The sequence below is a fragment of the Lutzomyia longipalpis genome, chromosome 1 (genome assembly GCF_024334085.1).
Source record: "Lutzomyia longipalpis isolate SR_M1_2022 chromosome 1, ASM2433408v1".
Taxonomy (NCBI): Eukaryota; Metazoa; Arthropoda; class Insecta; order Diptera; family Psychodidae; genus Lutzomyia; species Lutzomyia longipalpis.
In genome coordinates, this window is record NC_074707.1 from 44,276,120 (window position 1) to 44,292,723 (window position 16,604).

General features: G+C 39.1%; 7 protein-coding genes across 10 annotated transcripts; 4 read left to right on the top strand and 3 right to left on the bottom strand.

Annotated features, from left to right (window-relative positions):
* Positions 1-853: 853 nt before the first annotated feature.
* On the bottom strand, positions 854-3,326 carry LOC129787635 (eukaryotic translation initiation factor 3 subunit G-1). 2 transcript variants are annotated; one of them, XM_055823360.1, is made up of 4 exons: positions 3,232-3,326; positions 2,717-3,081; positions 2,335-2,654; positions 854-1,064 (listed from the first exon to the last, which is right to left on the bottom strand). In XM_055823360.1, the coding sequence occupies exons 2-4, from the start codon at positions 3,066-3,068 to the stop codon at positions 921-923; spliced, it is 816 nt and encodes a 271-aa protein (XP_055679335.1). In that variant the 5' UTR covers positions 3,069-3,081; positions 3,232-3,326; the 3' UTR covers positions 854-920. The 2 variants fall into 2 exon arrangements, with proteins under 2 accessions (XP_055679335.1, XP_055679336.1); XM_055823361.1 differs by having other exon boundaries at positions 2,717-3,078; positions 3,232-3,304.
* LOC129787533 (protein sel-1 homolog 1) lies at positions 3,290-6,579 on the top strand. Its single transcript, XM_055823232.1, has 4 exons — positions 3,290-3,672; positions 3,747-5,249; positions 5,314-5,687; positions 5,758-6,579. Exons 1-4 carry the CDS (start codon positions 3,531-3,533, stop codon positions 5,983-5,985), a joined length of 2,247 nt encoding a protein of 748 aa, XP_055679207.1. The 5' UTR covers positions 3,290-3,530; the 3' UTR covers positions 5,986-6,579.
* On the bottom strand, positions 6,576-8,058 carry LOC129787592 (26S proteasome regulatory subunit 6A-B). Its single transcript, XM_055823307.1, has one exon. It carries the CDS (start codon positions 7,968-7,970, stop codon positions 6,684-6,686), a length of 1,287 nt encoding a protein of 428 aa, XP_055679282.1. The 5' UTR covers positions 7,971-8,058; the 3' UTR covers positions 6,576-6,683.
* A 17-nt stretch (positions 8,059-8,075) lies between these two features.
* On the top strand, positions 8,076-8,981 carry LOC129787649 (succinate dehydrogenase [ubiquinone] cytochrome b small subunit, mitochondrial). The gene is made up of 3 exons (XM_055823377.1): positions 8,076-8,140; positions 8,294-8,658; positions 8,725-8,981. Exons 2-3 carry the CDS (start codon positions 8,309-8,311, stop codon positions 8,912-8,914), a joined length of 540 nt encoding a protein of 179 aa, XP_055679352.1. The 5' UTR covers positions 8,076-8,140; positions 8,294-8,308; the 3' UTR covers positions 8,915-8,981.
* LOC129787652 (phosphatidylglycerophosphatase and protein-tyrosine phosphatase 1) lies at positions 8,912-10,078 on the bottom strand. The gene is made up of 5 exons (XM_055823381.1): positions 9,932-10,078; positions 9,696-9,868; positions 9,544-9,624; positions 9,219-9,461; positions 8,912-9,163 (listed from the first exon to the last, which is right to left on the bottom strand). The coding sequence occupies exons 2-5, from the start codon at positions 9,831-9,833 to the stop codon at positions 9,011-9,013; spliced, it is 615 nt and encodes a 204-aa protein (XP_055679356.1). The 5' UTR covers positions 9,834-9,868; positions 9,932-10,078; the 3' UTR covers positions 8,912-9,010.
* A 449-nt stretch (positions 10,079-10,527) lies between these two features.
* Positions 10,528-13,262, top strand: LOC129787546 (protein regulator of cytokinesis 1-like). Its single transcript, XM_055823250.1, has 6 exons — positions 10,528-10,683; positions 10,772-10,968; positions 11,035-11,226; positions 11,298-12,526; positions 12,592-12,717; positions 12,791-13,262. The coding sequence occupies exons 1-6, from the start codon at positions 10,661-10,663 to the stop codon at positions 13,001-13,003; spliced, it is 1,980 nt and encodes a 659-aa protein (XP_055679225.1). The 5' UTR covers positions 10,528-10,660; the 3' UTR covers positions 13,004-13,262.
* Positions 13,263-13,392: 130 nt separating this feature from the next.
* LOC129787556 (xaa-Pro aminopeptidase ApepP) lies at positions 13,393-16,199 on the top strand. 3 transcript variants are annotated; one of them, XM_055823263.1, is made up of 8 exons: positions 13,393-13,568; positions 13,860-13,984; positions 14,061-14,361; positions 14,433-14,633; positions 14,703-15,321; positions 15,382-15,689; positions 15,757-15,932; positions 15,998-16,199. In XM_055823263.1, coding segments are annotated over exons 1-8 (1,848 nt in total). In that variant the 5' UTR covers positions 13,393-13,567; the 3' UTR covers positions 16,115-16,199. The 3 variants fall into 3 exon arrangements, with proteins under 3 accessions (XP_055679238.1, XP_055679239.1, XP_055679240.1); XM_055823264.1 differs by having other exon boundaries at positions 13,429-13,568; positions 13,823-13,984; XM_055823265.1 differs by having other exon boundaries at positions 13,429-13,568; positions 13,843-13,984.
* The last annotated feature ends 405 nt before the right edge of the window (positions 16,200-16,604 follow it).

Here is a 16,604-nt window from a genome sequence, read left to right on the forward strand (position 1 = left end):
TGTGTAACCTCGTTTAATTTGATGGAGTTTATATGTAAAAGTAAATGATTTATTCGATTTATTTAAACCGATAAAATCTGTAGTCTGTATAATTCAAAAAGGAAATCAACAAAAATTAAGTTAATTAAATTCAAGATTTTTCTATTACATAAATTCGTTTATGTGCTTTATGTAATCAAGAAATCAAAGTAGAAGTTTTGATTGTTGAAAATTTAATTTCCAAATTTTATAAATAGACGAGACAGGCATTCGGCTCAACCTTTATTTTTTGTGAACGTTTAAAAACTACATGTGTTATCTAAAATGGAATAAATTTTCTCACTTCAGAGTAGCTTTTAGTTTTCCCCTTAAGATTGTGATAAACAAAGGAATAAAGGTATTTTTCTTAAATTACTTTAAAATAACAATAAAACTTCTGAACACAGTCTTATCTTTTACCGTCTATCGACTCTGAATCTACACTTTTGAGATCAAATGGTGGTATTTCAGTAAGAAAAAAATTGATAAAGTATGTCATTTTGTGTAAATAAAATAGGTTTACTGTAGATTAGATTATTTATCAGACCTTTTAGTGCAGGCTGTGCACGTATCTGATCGGCATTATGTGATACTTTGGCTCAATTAATTTTTTATGCAATTGAAGAAAAAAAAGATAAAATTAATTGACCGATAAGCACATTTGATTCTACCTTTTATCGCTTTTATCAGTTTCTTACCTCCCAGCATAAGTTTTAATTGATAAAAAGAAATCAAGAAAGAATTCTTAGGCTTCAATTTTTGAAGTAAAATTAAGGAGAAAATTTTCTTACCGCTTCAGAGGAATACCAATTAGCTGTACAAGAAGAAGAATAAATTATTTTATGAATCATTGATTTATTTTGAATGGAAGTAGAATAAAATTTTAGGATAATAATATACGTTTAATTATTATTCTGGGGCTTGGACCATTCAGCATTGAGAATCAAATGATCGTAACCATGTCCATTGAGATGTTCAATAGCAGTTGCAGCGTCCCGGCGCTGCTTAAAGTGCACGTAGGCGAATCCTTTGCACAATCCAGTATTCTAATATCAAATACAATTTTGATTATTATACTTTCACTACCAACTAAAAGAAAATAAGTAAATTAGCTGTGTTTCTTTCAGACACAGCTTTTGTGTACCGAGCAAAATCGAAAGTCGTCAGATCGGGCTCAAACTTGGGATGAGCACGAATTAGGGTCCCCACATTCCAAAAAACGTATGCGCCAAAAATTTTTTTTTCCGGCCGTCCGGCCGTCCGTCCGTCCGTCCGTCCGTCCGTCCGTCCGGCCGTAGTACAACGCTAAATTTCGAGAGAACGGTAATAGATAGAGACTTGCGGTAAACGGCAAAGTTTAAATATCGACCTGAAGAAATCCGATTATGAGGTCAAATCCACCCCCCCACCCCCCCGTCCGCCATTTTGAATAACCTCAAAATTTTGTTTTCACTATATCTCAGCCGCTATTATAGCTAGAGGGCTGAAATTTTGATATGTTGTAGGGGCCATCAAGAGCTTTCCAACGATACCTCATTTTCGAAAATCGGTCAAGCCGTTTAGTCAATATGGCCGCCACAATTTTTCATCGAAAATCGACCATAACTCGAAAACGGCTTGATCGATTTTGATCAACCCGGGCTCAAATGAAAGATCTCAACAAACCCTACAACTCTCTAGAACATCCGAAGTTTCAAAAGTGACCGCTAGGGGGCCAAAAATCAAAAACAAAATTTTCGATGAGTTTTCGATGAATATCTCGAAAACGGCGACATAAATTTTTTTCATTTTTTGATATGTTATAGCTGACCATATTATCTAGCTCCATGCCAAAAATGAAGAAAATCTATGGATCCGTTCTCGAGATATAGCCTTCCAAAGTTAACATGTCATATCTCGGGTTCTACAAGTCCGATCTTGATCAACTCAAGCGCAAATGAAAGGTTTCGTGAAACCCTACAAATGTCTAGAACATTGCAACTTCAAGAAATGACCGCAAGAGGCGCTAAAATCGAAAACAAAGTTTTCGAAAATTTCGAACTCGAATTTTTCGAAAATAGCGACATAAATTTTCTTCATTTTTCGATATGTTATAGCTGGCTTCAAGACCTTTCAAACAAAAAAAAATTTACGAAAATATATGGATCCGTTCTCGAGATATGGCCTTCTAAAGATTTCTTAGGGTATGACTTTTCAACTTTTCCCGACTTTGCGCGTATTTAAATTAATTCGCGTTTAGGTTTGCTCTCACAAAATTGGTACACTGAAAGAAACACAGCTCCCGTAAGCTTGGTCAGCTTACCAGTACATTTTTACCTTATCTCGTGCCAAATACATCTTACTGTGTGGTCCAAACTTCTTGACGAGTTCCTCCAAATCAGATTCAACCATGGATTCAGACAAATTGGATATACGAATTGCAGTTGTATCATCTCGTCCACGCATAGACGGCATCCCCTTTTGGTTGTCCTTCATGAAGGGTGGTACGTATTTCCCGGTTTTGGAGCCAGTAGCTTCCTGCGTGGAAGCAGCCGGTTGTTTTGAATCAATTAACTTTCCAGTATCCATCAGTGTGCCCTTGAATGGGCAATTCACCGACCAATGCTCTCCATTGCAAATACGACACTTGGCAATACCTAGAGCGAAAGACACAAATTAATGATTTTATATAAAAAAAAACAAGGTGTGTGTAACATACTCTTGAGTGGATCCAGCATATTGTCCGCAGATTTCTCCTCCTCTTTGTTTGTAATGAATTGCATGTATGTATCCTCACCCACCATGGTTGTGTGGGGATTTGGACCAGGCTTATCATTGGCAGAATCCCCAAATTTCATCAGAGTCTTCCTCCGGGCGACACTGCGTGGCACAACTTGCTTGCTGATCTTGTACGTACGTACCACCTTCACTTTCTTGTCGTCGTCATTGAATTTATATTCCGTAACAATCTTGTTACCATTCTCAATTATTTCCGATGGGGGTGGAAGGGATCCTGATTCCAATTCAACTTCATCGGCCCAGGATGATTTAATTTCGTCAAAAATAGGCATTTTGGATGTTCTTCTGATAATAAAAAAGTAAGGTTATGGCAATTAATGTATGATTTTACCTCAATTTTATACTATTTTTATAACTAAAACTATCAATACTAAGTAGAAGGATTTCTTAAAATTCCATTTAAAGAACAAAAAGAAGGGAAAATGAAATATTTACCTGGATTTTCACGAAAAATAATCAACACTCCGGATGCAAACGTGAACACGACTAGTGCTGCCAATTGACGTTTAGAGAAAAAGAAGAAGAAACAGGTGTCAAAGGGATCCAATGAAAATTGCCCACGGAATTTATTTTGTGTGAGAATATTTTTGTGAAATTGCAAATTATTGATAACAGTGATAAAGAAATAAATACAGTTTCCGTGCAAACTACACAATAAAGTATTTTTAAATGACTATATTGTTAAAAATCGAGCAATACTTGTTGCCTAGTTAATTAATTTGGATGCTTTCAAAATGAAAATCTTTGGGTTCATTCATGCCCTATTGCTGCTTAGTTTTGTTTTCGTGGTACGCACAGATGATCCCCAGGGGCCCCCCGATGGGGCCAACAGGAGATCCAACGTAGCCCCCGAATCTAATCTCAGGAAGCAAATTGGTGAGGCTTTCAGAGAAATTATTATTATACAACTTGGCATCATTGTACACGTCTGTTTAAATATTTTTTCACAGCTGAAGATGATTCTGAAGAGAACGATAAATCTAGTCAAGAAACGCTAAATATTTACAGTCCCATAAAACTCGTTAAAGCGCCAGATTTGTCTCAGGAAAAGGATCCCCAGAAAGTCAGTGAGATGCTCTCAGACATCCTGGAGAAGCATTCAAAGTGGATTGAAAAGATGGAAGAGGAAATTAAGGAAATCGACAATGAGAATCCGGAAGATGTTAATGCAGCACCGAGAGAACTAACTCCTGAGGAGATTGAGGCACATAATCTCTATGAGAATGCAATGTACAATCTCAACAGAACAAATCCAAATCGCGAAGAAGCTTATTTAATGATGGAACGTGCTGCCAAAATGGGTAATCGCAGAGCACAGGCGCAATTTGCTTGGTTCCGCTTCTTGGGCTATCCCATGTCAAACATTGATCTGAAATTCGCATACGACACCTTCAAGGAGCTTGCTGATGAGGGCTTCCCCGAAGCTCACATGGGATTGGGCTTAATGTATGCCACTGGGATTGGAGTGAATGTGAGTCAAGCTAAAGCTCTCGTTCACTACACAATGGCTGCTCTCGGAGACAATAGTTGGGCGCAAATGGCTCTCGGGTACCGCTACTGGGCGGGTGTTTCTGTGGCTAGTAGCTGTGAAAAAGCACTTGATTTCTATAGAAGAGTAGCAACGAAGGTTGCTGCCGAGGTTACATTCTCCGGAGGACCAGCAACACATCGCATTCGCTTGCTTGATGAAGTTGAAAATTCCGGTATGAGTTCCGGGATTCTTGATAACGATCTCATAGAATACTACCAACTTTTGGCGGACAAAGGAGACGTTCAAGCTCAAGTTGGATTGGGACAGTTGCACTATCAAGGTGGCCGGGGAATCCCTCTTGATCACTACAAGGCTCTTCAGTACTTTTCACAGGGTGCAGTTGCAGGAAATGCCATTGCTATGGCGTACCTGGGGAAAATCTATCTGGAGGGCAGTGAAAACATCAAAGCTGACAATGTTACTGCTTTCAAATACTTCAAGAAAGCTGCAGAACTGGGAAATCCCGTGGGTCAGAGTGGTTTGGGCATTATGTATTTGCAAGGCAAAGGGGTTCCCAAGGATACAGCCAAAGCACTGAGCTATTTCACCCAAGCTGCTGATCAGGGCTGGGTTGATGGGCATCTACAACTTGGGAATATGTACTTTAGCGGGATTGGCGTGAAGCGTGACTTCAAAATGGCATACAAGTACTTCAATCTTGCTTCACAATCAGGCCATGTGCTTGCCTATTACAATCTAGGGCAAATGCACGCAATTGGTCTGGGTATGATCCGTTCTTGCCCTGCCGCCGTTGAATTGTTTAAGAATGTTGCTGAACGCGGTAGATGGGGGGAGAAACTCATGCTAGCTCATCAAGATTACCGAGCAAAGAAGCCAAAGTCAGCCTTCATGCAGTACATTTTGATGGCTGAACTTGGTTACGAAGTGGCTCAGAGTAATGTTGCTTTCCTACTGGACAAAGGTACATTATTCGTTTTATTTTATTCTTTTACTCTTGAAGAATACTCAATGAATTCCTCTTGTAGGTGATATTGGACTATTTAGAGATCACACGGAAGAGCTTGTGAGAGCATTGCAATTTTGGAGTAGAGCAGCAGCTCAGGGGTACTCTGCGGCTCAAGTAAAACTCGGAGACTACCACTACTACGGCTTAGGTACTGGAATTGACTACGAAACAGCAGCTGCATACTACAGGATGGCATCAGATCAGCAACATAATGCACAAGCAATGTTCAATTTAGGCTACATGCACGAACAAGGTTTGGGCATGAAGAAAGACTGGCATTTGGCAAAAAGGTGCTATGACTTAGCAGCAGAAACAAGCAATGATGCCAAGGTGCCTGTAGCTCTTGCTCTCATCAAGTTACAGCTTCTCTTCAAGTGGGAATCACTGAAGAATGTAAGTTTTTTTTAAATTATTTTGTAGTGTTTAATTAAACAGCCCTAAAAATGTTTTTTTTTCTTTACAGAGTCCTTTGGGTATAATTTTCCATTTGGACGAGAATATTGCATCCAATTGGGATTTGTACCTGATCACCGTTCTCACGCTCATATTGGGATTTACAATTTGGCTCATGAGACCACCTCAGCAGCAACCTGGTGGTGCACCGGAACAGCGACAGCAACAACCGCAACCACAACCGCAGGTAGAGCAAGAGAGGAATGCAAGAGTGCCGCCTGAAGAAGAAGTTCAATAGATTTGTGCGCAAAAACGCTCGTATGGTAAAAAAAAAAGAAAAATTGTGGAGATCATTGGAAATTGGGGGATTATTTTACAAAGTGCTATCTCGCGATGCATCATAAAACGAGAGAGAGAAAATTAATGATAAAAAAATGGTGTAAATAGTTTTCCTACAAGAATTTCAAAGATTATAAGAATATTATGACCACATACAAAGCTTCTTTTTCTTTCAATTTGCTCTAATTTATCAATAATTTATTTCTCTTTGTGAATTCAAAAGACGAAGAATTTCATTAAATGTGGGTTTTTATCAAGAGTATGTGGTGGTACTAAGTAGTTCTGGGGAGTTATGTAAGTATATCTATATATTTGTGCTGAAGAGATCACGGGATTTAGAATTAGAAGAAAGTTAAATTTATTTTGCAATAACGTTTCAAAAGCAAAAATTTTAATTTTTAGATTAATATCGAAGAATTTAGTGTTGTAAAAAAAAACATTTCCCGCTTTTTAATTTTATTTCAATAAATTTTACTACTTTAATATGAGAATATATTGTGTGATAAAATACATTTCTATATGATATAATTTTTAAATAAAACACAAAAAGAAAGATGAGTGTATTTTATTTTATTTCTTACACGACAAATTTATTATTTTAATTATTTTTTTTTATAAAAAAAGAGGAGCGTAGCAGATAATGAAGGATTAGAATCCTTAGGCATAGTAGTTGAGATTGGCTTTCTTCTTTGCCTGCACCTCCATGATCGCATCCATAAAGTCTTCGTGTGTTACGCAGCTGGCTGAGCGTCTTAGGGCAATCATACCCGCCTCCACACAAACGGCCTTGCATTGGGCCCCATTGAAGTCATCCGTGGAGCGTGCAAGTTCCTCGAAATTCACCTCAGGACTCACATTCATCTTACGCGAGTGAATTTGCATAATACGTGCTCGGGCTTCCTCATTGGGATGGGGGAATTCGATCTTCCTGTCCAAACGACCAGATCGCAGAAGAGCCGGATCGAGGATATCCACACGATTTGTAGCAGCAATAACTTTGATGTCCGTCGTAGAGCTGAATCCATCCAGTTGATTGAGAAGCTCCAACATAGTACGCTGTACCTCACGATCTCCAGCCTTCTCAGAGTCGAAACGTTTCGTACCGATGGCATCGAGTTCGTCAATGAAGATGATAGCTGGGGCTTTTTCTTTGGCCAGAGCAAAGGCATCCCGCACCAATTTAGCTCCATCACCAATGAACATTTGCACAAGCTGTGGCCCAGCGAGTTTGAGGAAAGTAGACTTGGTCTGGGCAGCGCAAGCACGAGCCAAGAGGGTCTTTCCGGTGCCAGGAGGTCCATACAGGAGTACCCCCTTTGGTGGATGAATGCCCAAATTTTTGAATTTCTCCTTGTGCGTCATTGGCAAAACAACAGCCTCAATGAGCTCCTGAATTTGCTTATCCAACCCCCCAATGTCTGAATACTGCTCCGTTGGCCTCTCATCCACCTCCATTGCCTTCACGCGTGCATCATACTCAGCCGGGAGGGTTTCCAGAATCAAGTAGGAGTCCTTGTTGACTCCCACCAAGTCACCGGGCTTCAATTTCTCCGGATCCACGAGCCCAATTACGGGAAGAAAATAAGTTTGCCTTGTGGAAGTTTTGATGACAGCGCACTTTCCTTTGCGTTGAGAATCCAACACAACAACAGCCCCGTCGTCTTCCTCCTCCTGCGGATCCACATCCAGTAGCTCAATCACGTTGGACACAAGGTACGGCAATGTCTTGTTGACCTTTATTTTCTCCGTATTTTCCTTTATTTTATCATTTTGAGTCTGCAGCTCATGATTGATCCGCATAACCTCACTATTCATGATCTTTATTTCATTGTCCATCATCCGGGTGCGACTTACAATCTCATCCGTAGGCATCCGCAGCACTTCCTCACTCAGGACCTCCTCTGAATCCTCCCAGATTGACTTATCTTCCAATGTTGTAGTCATTTTTGCTCAATTTCTCTCAAAAACTTTTTACACTGCAAATCCTTCCGAGCAAGCCACAATATTTTGATGACCTTTTTTGACAGCTTGTGATGATGATGACGGTTTCGAAATTCGAAATTGTCGCACGCAACCTCAAAAAAAAGACCAACCCGTTTGTTTTTGTTGAAAAAGTAAACTTTTTTATTGAAAATCTTGGTAAATATTTCATTAAATTCGCTCAATTTTACATTCCTTCAATGATTACTTCCATATCAGACTTCCGGATTTATTTGCATTACTGATTTTTACATTCTTTTTATTGTTATGTAACTTTCTTCGAACAGTCAGCGAGTGTGGCAATGGCTTCAATCCTCTCGACAGCTTTACGGCAATCCCGCCCACTGGTGCTGGCCAGTGCATGTCGCTTCGGTACCATCTCTGGGATGAGCTTCTCCACTCAACTTGGAGGAGCTCTTCGTAGGAGTGTCCTGACTGTGAAGCCCATTCAATTGGCTGCTCCTGTGAAACAATTTGCAACGAGTTCTGTGAACAAGGCAAGTGCTGCAGGAAGTCATTCGCATGATAAGCTCTGGATTCTTGAGCGGGTGCTGTCTTTGGGTCTTCTGGGGCTTGTACCACTAGCCTTTATAAGCCCTTCAGCTATTGGAGATACAATCCTTGCATCCGTAATGGTAGTTCACAGCTACATGTAAGCTCTACATTGAAAATTCTCTATCTTCTACAATCCAGGTTAATTGTAAAATTATCTTTTCAGTGGATTCAAGAGTATTGTTACGGACTATGTACGTCCGGTGATCTTTGGAACCGTCATCCCTCCAATTGCCCAGGGTCTTCTGCTGCTCCTTACCATTGCAACAGCCGCAGGACTCATACAGTTCATCCGGAATGATGTGGGAATTGCAAATGCAGTAAAGCGCGTGTGGGCAATTAAACCAGCTCCATAAATATATTAAACTTTCATTAAATTATTCTTTCTCTGTATAAAATAAATCTCGAGTGTTTCAGTATTGATCAAGAGATTCTAAAATTAAAAATATCTCTCAGAGAGAACTTTCTGGCGATGGTGGTGCGCTCCCGGAGACGTTTTCCGTATAAAAAACACTAAGAGCTTTCCACTGTTGCCGATGAAGAAGGATATGTGGCCGTTTTTCCTTCATATGCTCAACTGCTTGTTCCGGTGTCCAGTTATTTCGCTGAAAAATAAGTTTATTAATTTTTTTGAATAGAGTTTATAGATCATTTCCTTACCATCATAAGGTAACATCCTACAAGAGTGGCACTTCTTGTGCGTCCTGCTTTGCAGTGAATGTAGACGGTACCGGGTGTATCTGATGACTCATTCTTTGATGATACGAGTCCAGGAATCTTGGATCCAGCCGGTAGAAAGTGATTTATGAACGTTACTCCTTGCATTAACTTAGTCTGATCAGGACATTCAAATATATCTACAGTTGGGAGCTGGAGGAAGCTAACACCATGATTCTTCCACATCTGTATCAAAAAAGAGAGAGGAATTCATTTCAATTAATAAGGTCAACAAGATCAAAGTTTGAAGAATTCTCAGATGATTTACCTCAGCAGTATTGGAGAAGACCGTGAGCTCGTAATCCTCATTCATTGAGACAACAGCTTTAACATTCTCTTTGTGAATTAACTGTTAGGAGAGAATAAAATGCATTCAATTTCTTTTGTTTACTTTGGGGCCCCACTTTTTTTTTTACTTACATCTTGTGTCATGGATCGGAATGGAAGAGCCCCAAGGATAACATTGCTATCTATTCTATCATACCACCGACGGGAAGTGGCTTTTTCCATAAGGACATTGTACAATAAAGTAGGATAAAATGATAATCGGGCAAGCATTTTCCGGGATTTTGCACTAACTGAATTTGCGGAATCTGCAAGGAAAATTTTGTATTTGAACAATGTGAAAGTTGACCTCATTAATTTCAATAGTTTACCTTAATTTAACTTTATGGGATTTATTCATTTACTATCTTACACACTTTGTCTTTACTTTAGGACTCACTGGAAGACTTGTCACGTAATTTTACTAATTTTTTTTGGGGAAATAAAAATAACTGTAGTTTTAATCACTTCTTCTTCTTTTTAGGTTTCGTTTTTAACCTCACTTTAGAAAAGTAAACCTAGAAATCATGGAAATTTCCACTGGAAATTCCACATAACGGACAAATAAAATTGATTTCCAAAAATGCGATTTTTCTTGTTTTTTCCGCCAGTTTTTGCCACAAAACACATATCTGAGCTTCTTGAAGCACTTACGGGTGCTCTGGGACCCCCGGGAAGCCTATTTGTGCGGAAATTGGGGCCCGCGGAAATTTTGACGGTTAGGATTACAAATTCGAATTTTTTTCCTCGAAATGGATTTTCGCGAACTTTCTAATTTTTTTATGCCGATCGACGCGGCGTCGCCGTCTAAGCTCGGAAAATTTTATTTTCCCGGAAAATTCGCGGAAAAACGCGAGAAAATTGAGAGAAACTGATCGGAGCTGTGACGGCTTTCGGAACTGCATAAGACATGTCATATGAATTTCCTAGATCATTTCCCATGCGAATGTGTTGTCGGCATCAAACGTAACGGGCAGTTTTTGAAAAAGCTTTTTAGAGTCAGTTTTTCTGCGTGTTTTTTGTAATTTTTCCGTGTAAAAAAGCTGTGAAAATCCAGAAAAATGGATAATTATTGTCAAGTGCAGTAAGTCTTATTGCTTAGCATTGAAATATCAGCATTTAGACACGTTCCAACATGAGAAATTTATGTTTTTTCTTTGCGGCTTTTTCAGAGAGCAAGTTGAAGCCGAAATTGCAAAAATTACCCATGAAAGTCTGTCCTCGCTAAAATCTCTCTGGGATGAAACGTTTGAAAAGGAGATCTGCGAGGAGAATGTCCGGATTATGGTCGATCATGTGAGAGCATTTTATGATGAAATAATTGAGGAGACAAAGTCCAGGAAAGCCGTTATTTTGAGTGACATTCAGAGTGAGTTTTTGCCTCATTTTTCCCTCCCGGAGAGAATTTTTTCTAATTAAATTGCATTTTTTCTAGAACTTCATGAAGAGGCATCTACAATCCGACGTCTACTGCACGTGGACTTTGAACTGAGCCCCAAGAAGGGGCTACCTCTTCACAATTTGCGTGCCCATCTGGATGAGAGCCTCAAAGCTCTACGGGGACAACTGAAGAGACGCAAGGAAGAAATTACGGAGCTTCTTGTTGAACAAGAGAGTCTCTGTCAAGGTAAATGTAAAACTTAAACAATCCTATAGTTTTAGATTCTTGAGATTTAATAGAATCATGCGTGTTTGCAGAACTCGGAGAAGAATGTCGCGATCTCGTGGAAGATCCCCTTCCAACAGCGGAAGATCTCGAGGAATTCCGAAGGCATCTTGGTACGCTCAAAGGCATAAAGCAGGAGAGAATCGCTCAAGTGTTGCAGCTTCGTAAGGAGATAAAATTGAATCTAATGACATTGGAGATCACCTTGACATCAGAATCAGATCTTGCATTGCTTACGGGTCATAAATTGCCCATAAAGAAGAACAATTTGCGTCAATTGCAAGAGATGAAGGAAGAATTTGATGGTCTGTGCCGAGATCTGTCGTCGCACATTGAAACAATGCAGAAGAAGCTTGTCATCCTCTGGGATTACCTGGAAGTTGATGATGAGGTGAGACAATACTTCTCCAAATTCACCGAAATTTGTCAGACAACGCACGATAAGCTGAGGGCGGAACTGGATAGATGTGAGACAATGAAAAAGCAAAACATCAAGAAAATCGTGGACAAAATTCGGGAGGAAATAGTCCACTGGTGGGACAAGACGCTCAAATCAGACCTCGAAATATCGCGCTTCTCCAATTTCACATCAGAACTATACACGGAGGATCTTCTCTCGTTGCACGAAATTGAGTTGGAGCGCTTGAAGATTTTCTATGCCAACAATGAGCGTATTTTTGATCTCATTGAGGAACGACGACTTCTCTGGGAGCAGATGCTGGCTCTCGAGAAGAGCGCATCGAATCCGAATCGTTTCAACAATCGCGGAGGGCAATTGCTGCGGGAGGAGAAGGAGCGTAAGAAAGTTGCTTCAAAATTGCCCAAGATTGAAGCTCAACTTGTTGAATTGGTGCAAAAGTATGAGGCGACCGAAGGGAAGAAGTTCATGATGCGTGGCCAATTTGTCGAAGATGTCATTGCGAATGATCACGAGAAGAGGAAGCAGGAGAAGGAAAAGGTGATGAGTGCTCGGAAAATGGTGAAAGGCGCAACACCTCTTATGGGAAATTCACGCCTCCTGACACCAATGCCTAATCGTACAAACGCCACGGGGTACCTATCCACGGTTATAAGGCAAAAGGCAAAGACAACTGGCGCAAAACCCGCTCCTTCGGTGAAACGCAAAATGGGACCACATCCAGAGGAGTCCTTGGCCAAGAGGAGCATTTTGAAGGATCTTGCGAGTCCCAATGTATTTGTGAAACCCAGGACGGTCAAGAAGGTTACTAAACCACCTAAAATCGTTGCAACAATGCATATGGTAATTTTTTTTTTAATTTTCTTTTCTATAAATAAAATTTAATTGATTTTGTTCGTGTTTTTTAGGCGGGAAAACGTCGAAGCAGTGGCAGGCACAGGCGATTGAGTGGAAGAAATCGTTCCCGGGGTTCAATACCCAAAATCCGGGAGTCAAGTACAGATTCAGACTCAACATCCTACGAGTTCTTTGAGGTAGAAAGGTTTATAAATTAATTTTTTATCCTTTATAATAGATTTAAAACGTTTTTTATTGTTTAAATTTCAGACCTATTTAGATGGGCGATCACCTTGTCGATCATCAATGATGCTTAAGCCACCGGTGGAGAATGACAAATTGAATCCTGATACTCCTCACTGCTCAAAGTTGCCTCCGACAAGAACGCCAGCATCTGGTGATCAAAAATCCATTGTCTCTCGTGCAAACACTCCTTCTCCCAGCAAGAAGTTGTCAACAAAAAACCTTCCACTTATTATTTAAAGAAAAATGATGCATATTGAGATAATTAGCGACAGTATTGTCCTCTTTTAATTTACCCTCGACTATTATTTCGTTATTGTAATTTTTGAGTTATACTCCCTCTCTCTAATGAAAAGCAATTTAAGGATTAACAACATTAGTTTTGAATGCAAAATATTTTGACATACCTACAAAAAAAACGAAGTAATTTTTAGTGAATTAACGAATTAACTTTGTAAATCTCATTAATAAATTTACCATTAAATATTTTTTATTAGAAGAGAATTTTTATTTAGTATCAAACGAAGGGGCTACCAATTCTGCCAATCTCAGAGTTTCTTTTGCCACTCACGGTGCAGTTGTTAACATGAGTTAAAAGCCTCTTGGTGGTGACTTTCTCCGGAACAGCTGGCAACTTCGGGAGATGATTGTTTGTAAGTTACTGTAGGAAATTCCCCAAAATTGAGGTTGTTTCTTATAGAAATTCTTTTATGTTAATTTATTAGAAGGAAATTTAATAAATTGTTCATCATCGAGGAATTAATTTGGAGAATTTAAAGTTCATAAAATCATCAATTTCCTCCAAGTAAGTTCAGTTTTGTATTATCAATCTGTAAAAAAAAATATATATATAGGTGTAGGTACATAACAACACTTGACTCTTATCACGGCATTGTTGGTTGGATTGTAAACATTTCCACTCATGAGAGTTTCAAAGACAGTTGTTTTTTTTTTAATAATTTATAAGCCTCCTGGTGGGAATTGGCCGATAAGACCACTTCACACAGTTGGGGTATTGTGGACACGTCAGTTAGTTGCTGGCTGTCTGTCTTTTAAAAGAAATCTCGTATTTAATGCAGTTGTGAATATCCATCAGTGCTGCTCAATCAAATGATGGCTACGACCAAGAAACTCGCTGCCTTGAGGGGTCTCATGAAGAAGATCCCATCAACGGGGGAAGCAATTGATGCTTACATTATTCCCACGGATGATGCTCATCAGGTAAAAAAAAATAAAATGTTAAGGAAATCCAAAAAAAAAACTTTCTCTACTAAATGTTTTTCTTTGATGTTTTCAGAGTGAGTACATCTGTGATCATGACAATAGACGCAGCTACATTTGTGGATTTGATGGATCTTCGGGAACAGCAGTTGTGACCACAACAGATGCCTATTTGTGGACCGATGGTCGGTACTATGATCAAGCTACAAAACAACTCGATTCCCATTGGACTCTCATGAAGGATGGTCTCCCAACAACCCCATCAATTGGGGCTTTTCTAGCAAAATCCCTTACAAAAGGTTCAAAAGTTGGTGTTGATCCAAAATTAATTTCCTTCCGTACCTGGGCACCGATGAAGAATGAACTTGAAGCTGCAGGTTTGTCTTTAACTTCTTTCAAAAAGGATCTTTAAAATAGGAAATTTAAAGGACTCTTCTTTAATTATTAGATTGCGATCTTGTACCTGTGAGGGAGAATCTTATTGATATAATTTGGACTGATCAACCTCCGCAAACATCAAACACAACTATTGTTCATGATATCAAGTTTACGGGAGAAACTGTTAACAAAAAGCTAGAGTCAATTCGTTCATCGCTCAAGGAGAAGAACGTTGAAGTTCTCATTGTTACTGCTCTGGATGAGATTGCATGTATGCACATAATTTTTTAACTTCCTATATAATCCAACATTATGTAAAAATTGTTTCTTTCTTTTGCAGGGTGTTTAAATTTGAGAGGATCAGATATCCCATACAATCCAGTCTTTTTTGCCTACCTCATCGTAACTCTGGACAAAGTCTTCCTGTTCATTGACAAAAATAAGCTTCCAGAAGATTTTGCAGTGCATGAAAGTGCAAATGATGTTAAAATTGAAATTAAACCCTATGACAATATTGAGGCCTTCATTGGTGAATTATTGGGTCAGACAACGGGCAAATTCTGGATTTCACCAGCATCTAGTTTCTGTTTGAATCATCTGATCAGCGAAAAGCGACGTGTGCAGGAAATAACACCCATAAATATTCTGAAAGCAATCAAGAACCCCGTAGAAGTGGAGGGTATGAAGATGAGCCATATTCGTGATGGTGTAGCCCTGTGCCAGTACTTTGCATGGCTCAGTGATGCTGTGGCTAAGGAGGAAGCTGTTGATGAGATTTCCGGGGCAACAAAATTGGAGGGTTTTCGTGCTAAACAGGATCACTACATGGGACTGAGTTTTACCACAATCAGCTCATCAGGACCTAATGGTGCTGTAATCCACTACCGGCCCACTGAGGAGACAAATCGACCCATTACAACTAAAGAAATTTACCTTTGCGATTCTGGAGCTCAGTACAAGTAAGAAATAACATAAAAAATAATTATTTAAATTATTTTAAAATATTTTTAAATCTTCAGGGATGGAACTACGGATGTTACTAGAACGTGGCATTTTGGCACTCCTACTGAGTACCACAAGGATTGCTTCACACGTGTCCTGAAGGGTCAAATAACAATTGCCACAGCAATTTTCCCGCGTAAAGTAAAGGGACAAATGCTTGATAGCTTGGCCAGAAAAGCCCTCTGGGATGTAGGTCTAGACTACAAGCATGGTACTGGTCATGGGATTGGGCATTTCCTCAATGTTCACGAAGGACCCATGCAAATTGGAATGCGAGTAATTCCAGATGATCCAGGTCTTCAGGAGAATATGTTTGTGTCCAACGGTTAGTCATTTCTCATGGAGTTTTCATTTCAAGATCAGCAAATAATTTTTATTTTCTTGTTTTTCAGAACCTGGATACTATGAAAGCGACAACTTTGGGATTCGCATTGAAGATATCGTTCAGATTGTTAAGGCCAACATTGCACGTGACTTTGATGGAAGAGGTGCGTTGAGCTTTGAGACGATTACAATGTGCCCAATTCAAACAAAGATGATTAATGCCGCAATGTTGACAGAGAAGGAGGCAAGTTCAAGAATATTTTACAAATAGAGACAGAAAATTTGATTTTTTGATTTCTAAATTTTCAGAGAAAGCATTTAAATGATTATCATAAGCGTGTCTTTGAAACACTTGGGCCACTCTTGAAGAAAATCAACGATGATTTCACCTACAACTGGTTGAAGAATGAGACCCAGCCAATATAAATTTACCATATTGCAATTATAATCAGGATTATAATAATTTTTTTTTCAATAAATAAAATACAAATCTATGAAAGATTTATAGAAATGCCCCCAGTTTATTAATTATTATCCTTTGTATCCCATATAGATCATTATCTATGACTTTATTGACTTTCCACTGGGAATGAACCGGAATGATTGTATATTACTCATTTTTGGGAAACTTTCTTTATCTATAATGAAGGTAGTTGCTCACAAATGTGCTTTTTGGGGAAATAAACGGCAAACGGTTAAAATGGAATGGTTCTTTATGGCAATCATATGCGGAAGTATGAGGGGGCTTTTTCCAAGCATGATAAGTGAAAAAAACATAGCATCATCCTCTTATCACAAGTTCAAATCAGGTGTTCACCGGTTGAAGTGTATGTGTTCTATTTTTGCCGTATATTCTATGAAATCAATAACACAGGAAGATTATTCGCATATCACCTACGAGGCAGGTATTTCATTG

What these genes read in the sequence shown, in the direction of transcription:
- LOC129787635 (XM_055823360.1), bottom strand. Translation starts at nt 3,068, where the DNA reads ATGCCTATTTTTGACGAAATTAAATCATCCTGGGCCGATGAAGTTGAA. An exon ending in TATGCTGGATCCACTCAAGA is followed by an intron (nt 2,655 to 2,716) that starts GTATGTTACACA and finishes CTTTCGCTCTAG; the next exon opens with GTATTGCCAAGTGTCGTATT. An exon ending in TGTATTTGGCACGAGATAAG is followed by an intron (nt 1,065 to 2,334) that starts GTAAAAATGTAC and finishes ATTTGATATTAG; the next exon opens with AATACTGGATTGTGCAAAGG.
- LOC129787649 (XM_055823377.1), top strand. Translation starts at nt 8,309, where the DNA reads ATGGCTTCAATCCTCTCGACAGCTTTACGGCAATCCCGCCCACTGGTG. An exon ending in ATGGTAGTTCACAGCTACAT is followed by an intron (nt 8,659 to 8,724) that starts GTAAGCTCTACA and finishes TTATCTTTTCAG; the next exon opens with TGGATTCAAGAGTATTGTTA.
- LOC129787556 (XM_055823263.1), top strand. An exon ending in GAATATGTTTGTGTCCAACG is followed by an intron (nt 15,690 to 15,756) that starts GTTAGTCATTTC and finishes CTTGTTTTTCAG; the next exon opens with AACCTGGATACTATGAAAGC. An exon ending in CAATGTTGACAGAGAAGGAG is followed by an intron (nt 15,933 to 15,997) that starts GCAAGTTCAAGA and finishes CTAAATTTTCAG; the next exon opens with AGAAAGCATTTAAATGATTA.
- LOC129787533 (XM_055823232.1), top strand. Translation starts at nt 3,531, where the DNA reads ATGAAAATCTTTGGGTTCATTCATGCCCTATTGCTGCTTAGTTTTGTT. An exon ending in TGCTTTCCTACTGGACAAAG is followed by an intron (nt 5,250 to 5,313) that starts GTACATTATTCG and finishes TTCCTCTTGTAG; the next exon opens with GTGATATTGGACTATTTAGA. An exon ending in AGTGGGAATCACTGAAGAAT is followed by an intron (nt 5,688 to 5,757) that starts GTAAGTTTTTTT and finishes TTTTCTTTACAG; the next exon opens with AGTCCTTTGGGTATAATTTT.
- LOC129787546 (XM_055823250.1), top strand. Translation starts at nt 10,661, where the DNA reads ATGGATAATTATTGTCAAGTGCA. An exon ending in TATTTTGAGTGACATTCAGA is followed by an intron (nt 10,969 to 11,034) that starts GTGAGTTTTTGC and finishes CATTTTTTCTAG; the next exon opens with AACTTCATGAAGAGGCATCT. An exon ending in TCGTTGCAACAATGCATATG is followed by an intron (nt 12,527 to 12,591) that starts GTAATTTTTTTT and finishes CGTGTTTTTTAG; the next exon opens with GCGGGAAAACGTCGAAGCAG.
- LOC129787592 (XM_055823307.1), bottom strand. Translation starts at nt 7,970, where the DNA reads ATGACTACAACATTGGAAGATAAGTCAATCTGGGAGGATTCAGAGGAG.
- LOC129787652 (XM_055823381.1), bottom strand. Translation starts at nt 9,833, where the DNA reads ATGCTTGCCCGATTATCATTTTATCCTACTTTATTGTACAATGTCCTT. An exon ending in TCCGATCCATGACACAAGAT is followed by an intron (nt 9,625 to 9,695) that starts GTAAGTAAAAAA and finishes CTCTCCTAACAG; the next exon opens with TTAATTCACAAAGAGAATGT. An exon ending in TCTTCTCCAATACTGCTGAG is followed by an intron (nt 9,462 to 9,543) that starts GTAAATCATCTG and finishes TTTTTGATACAG; the next exon opens with ATGTGGAAGAATCATGGTGT.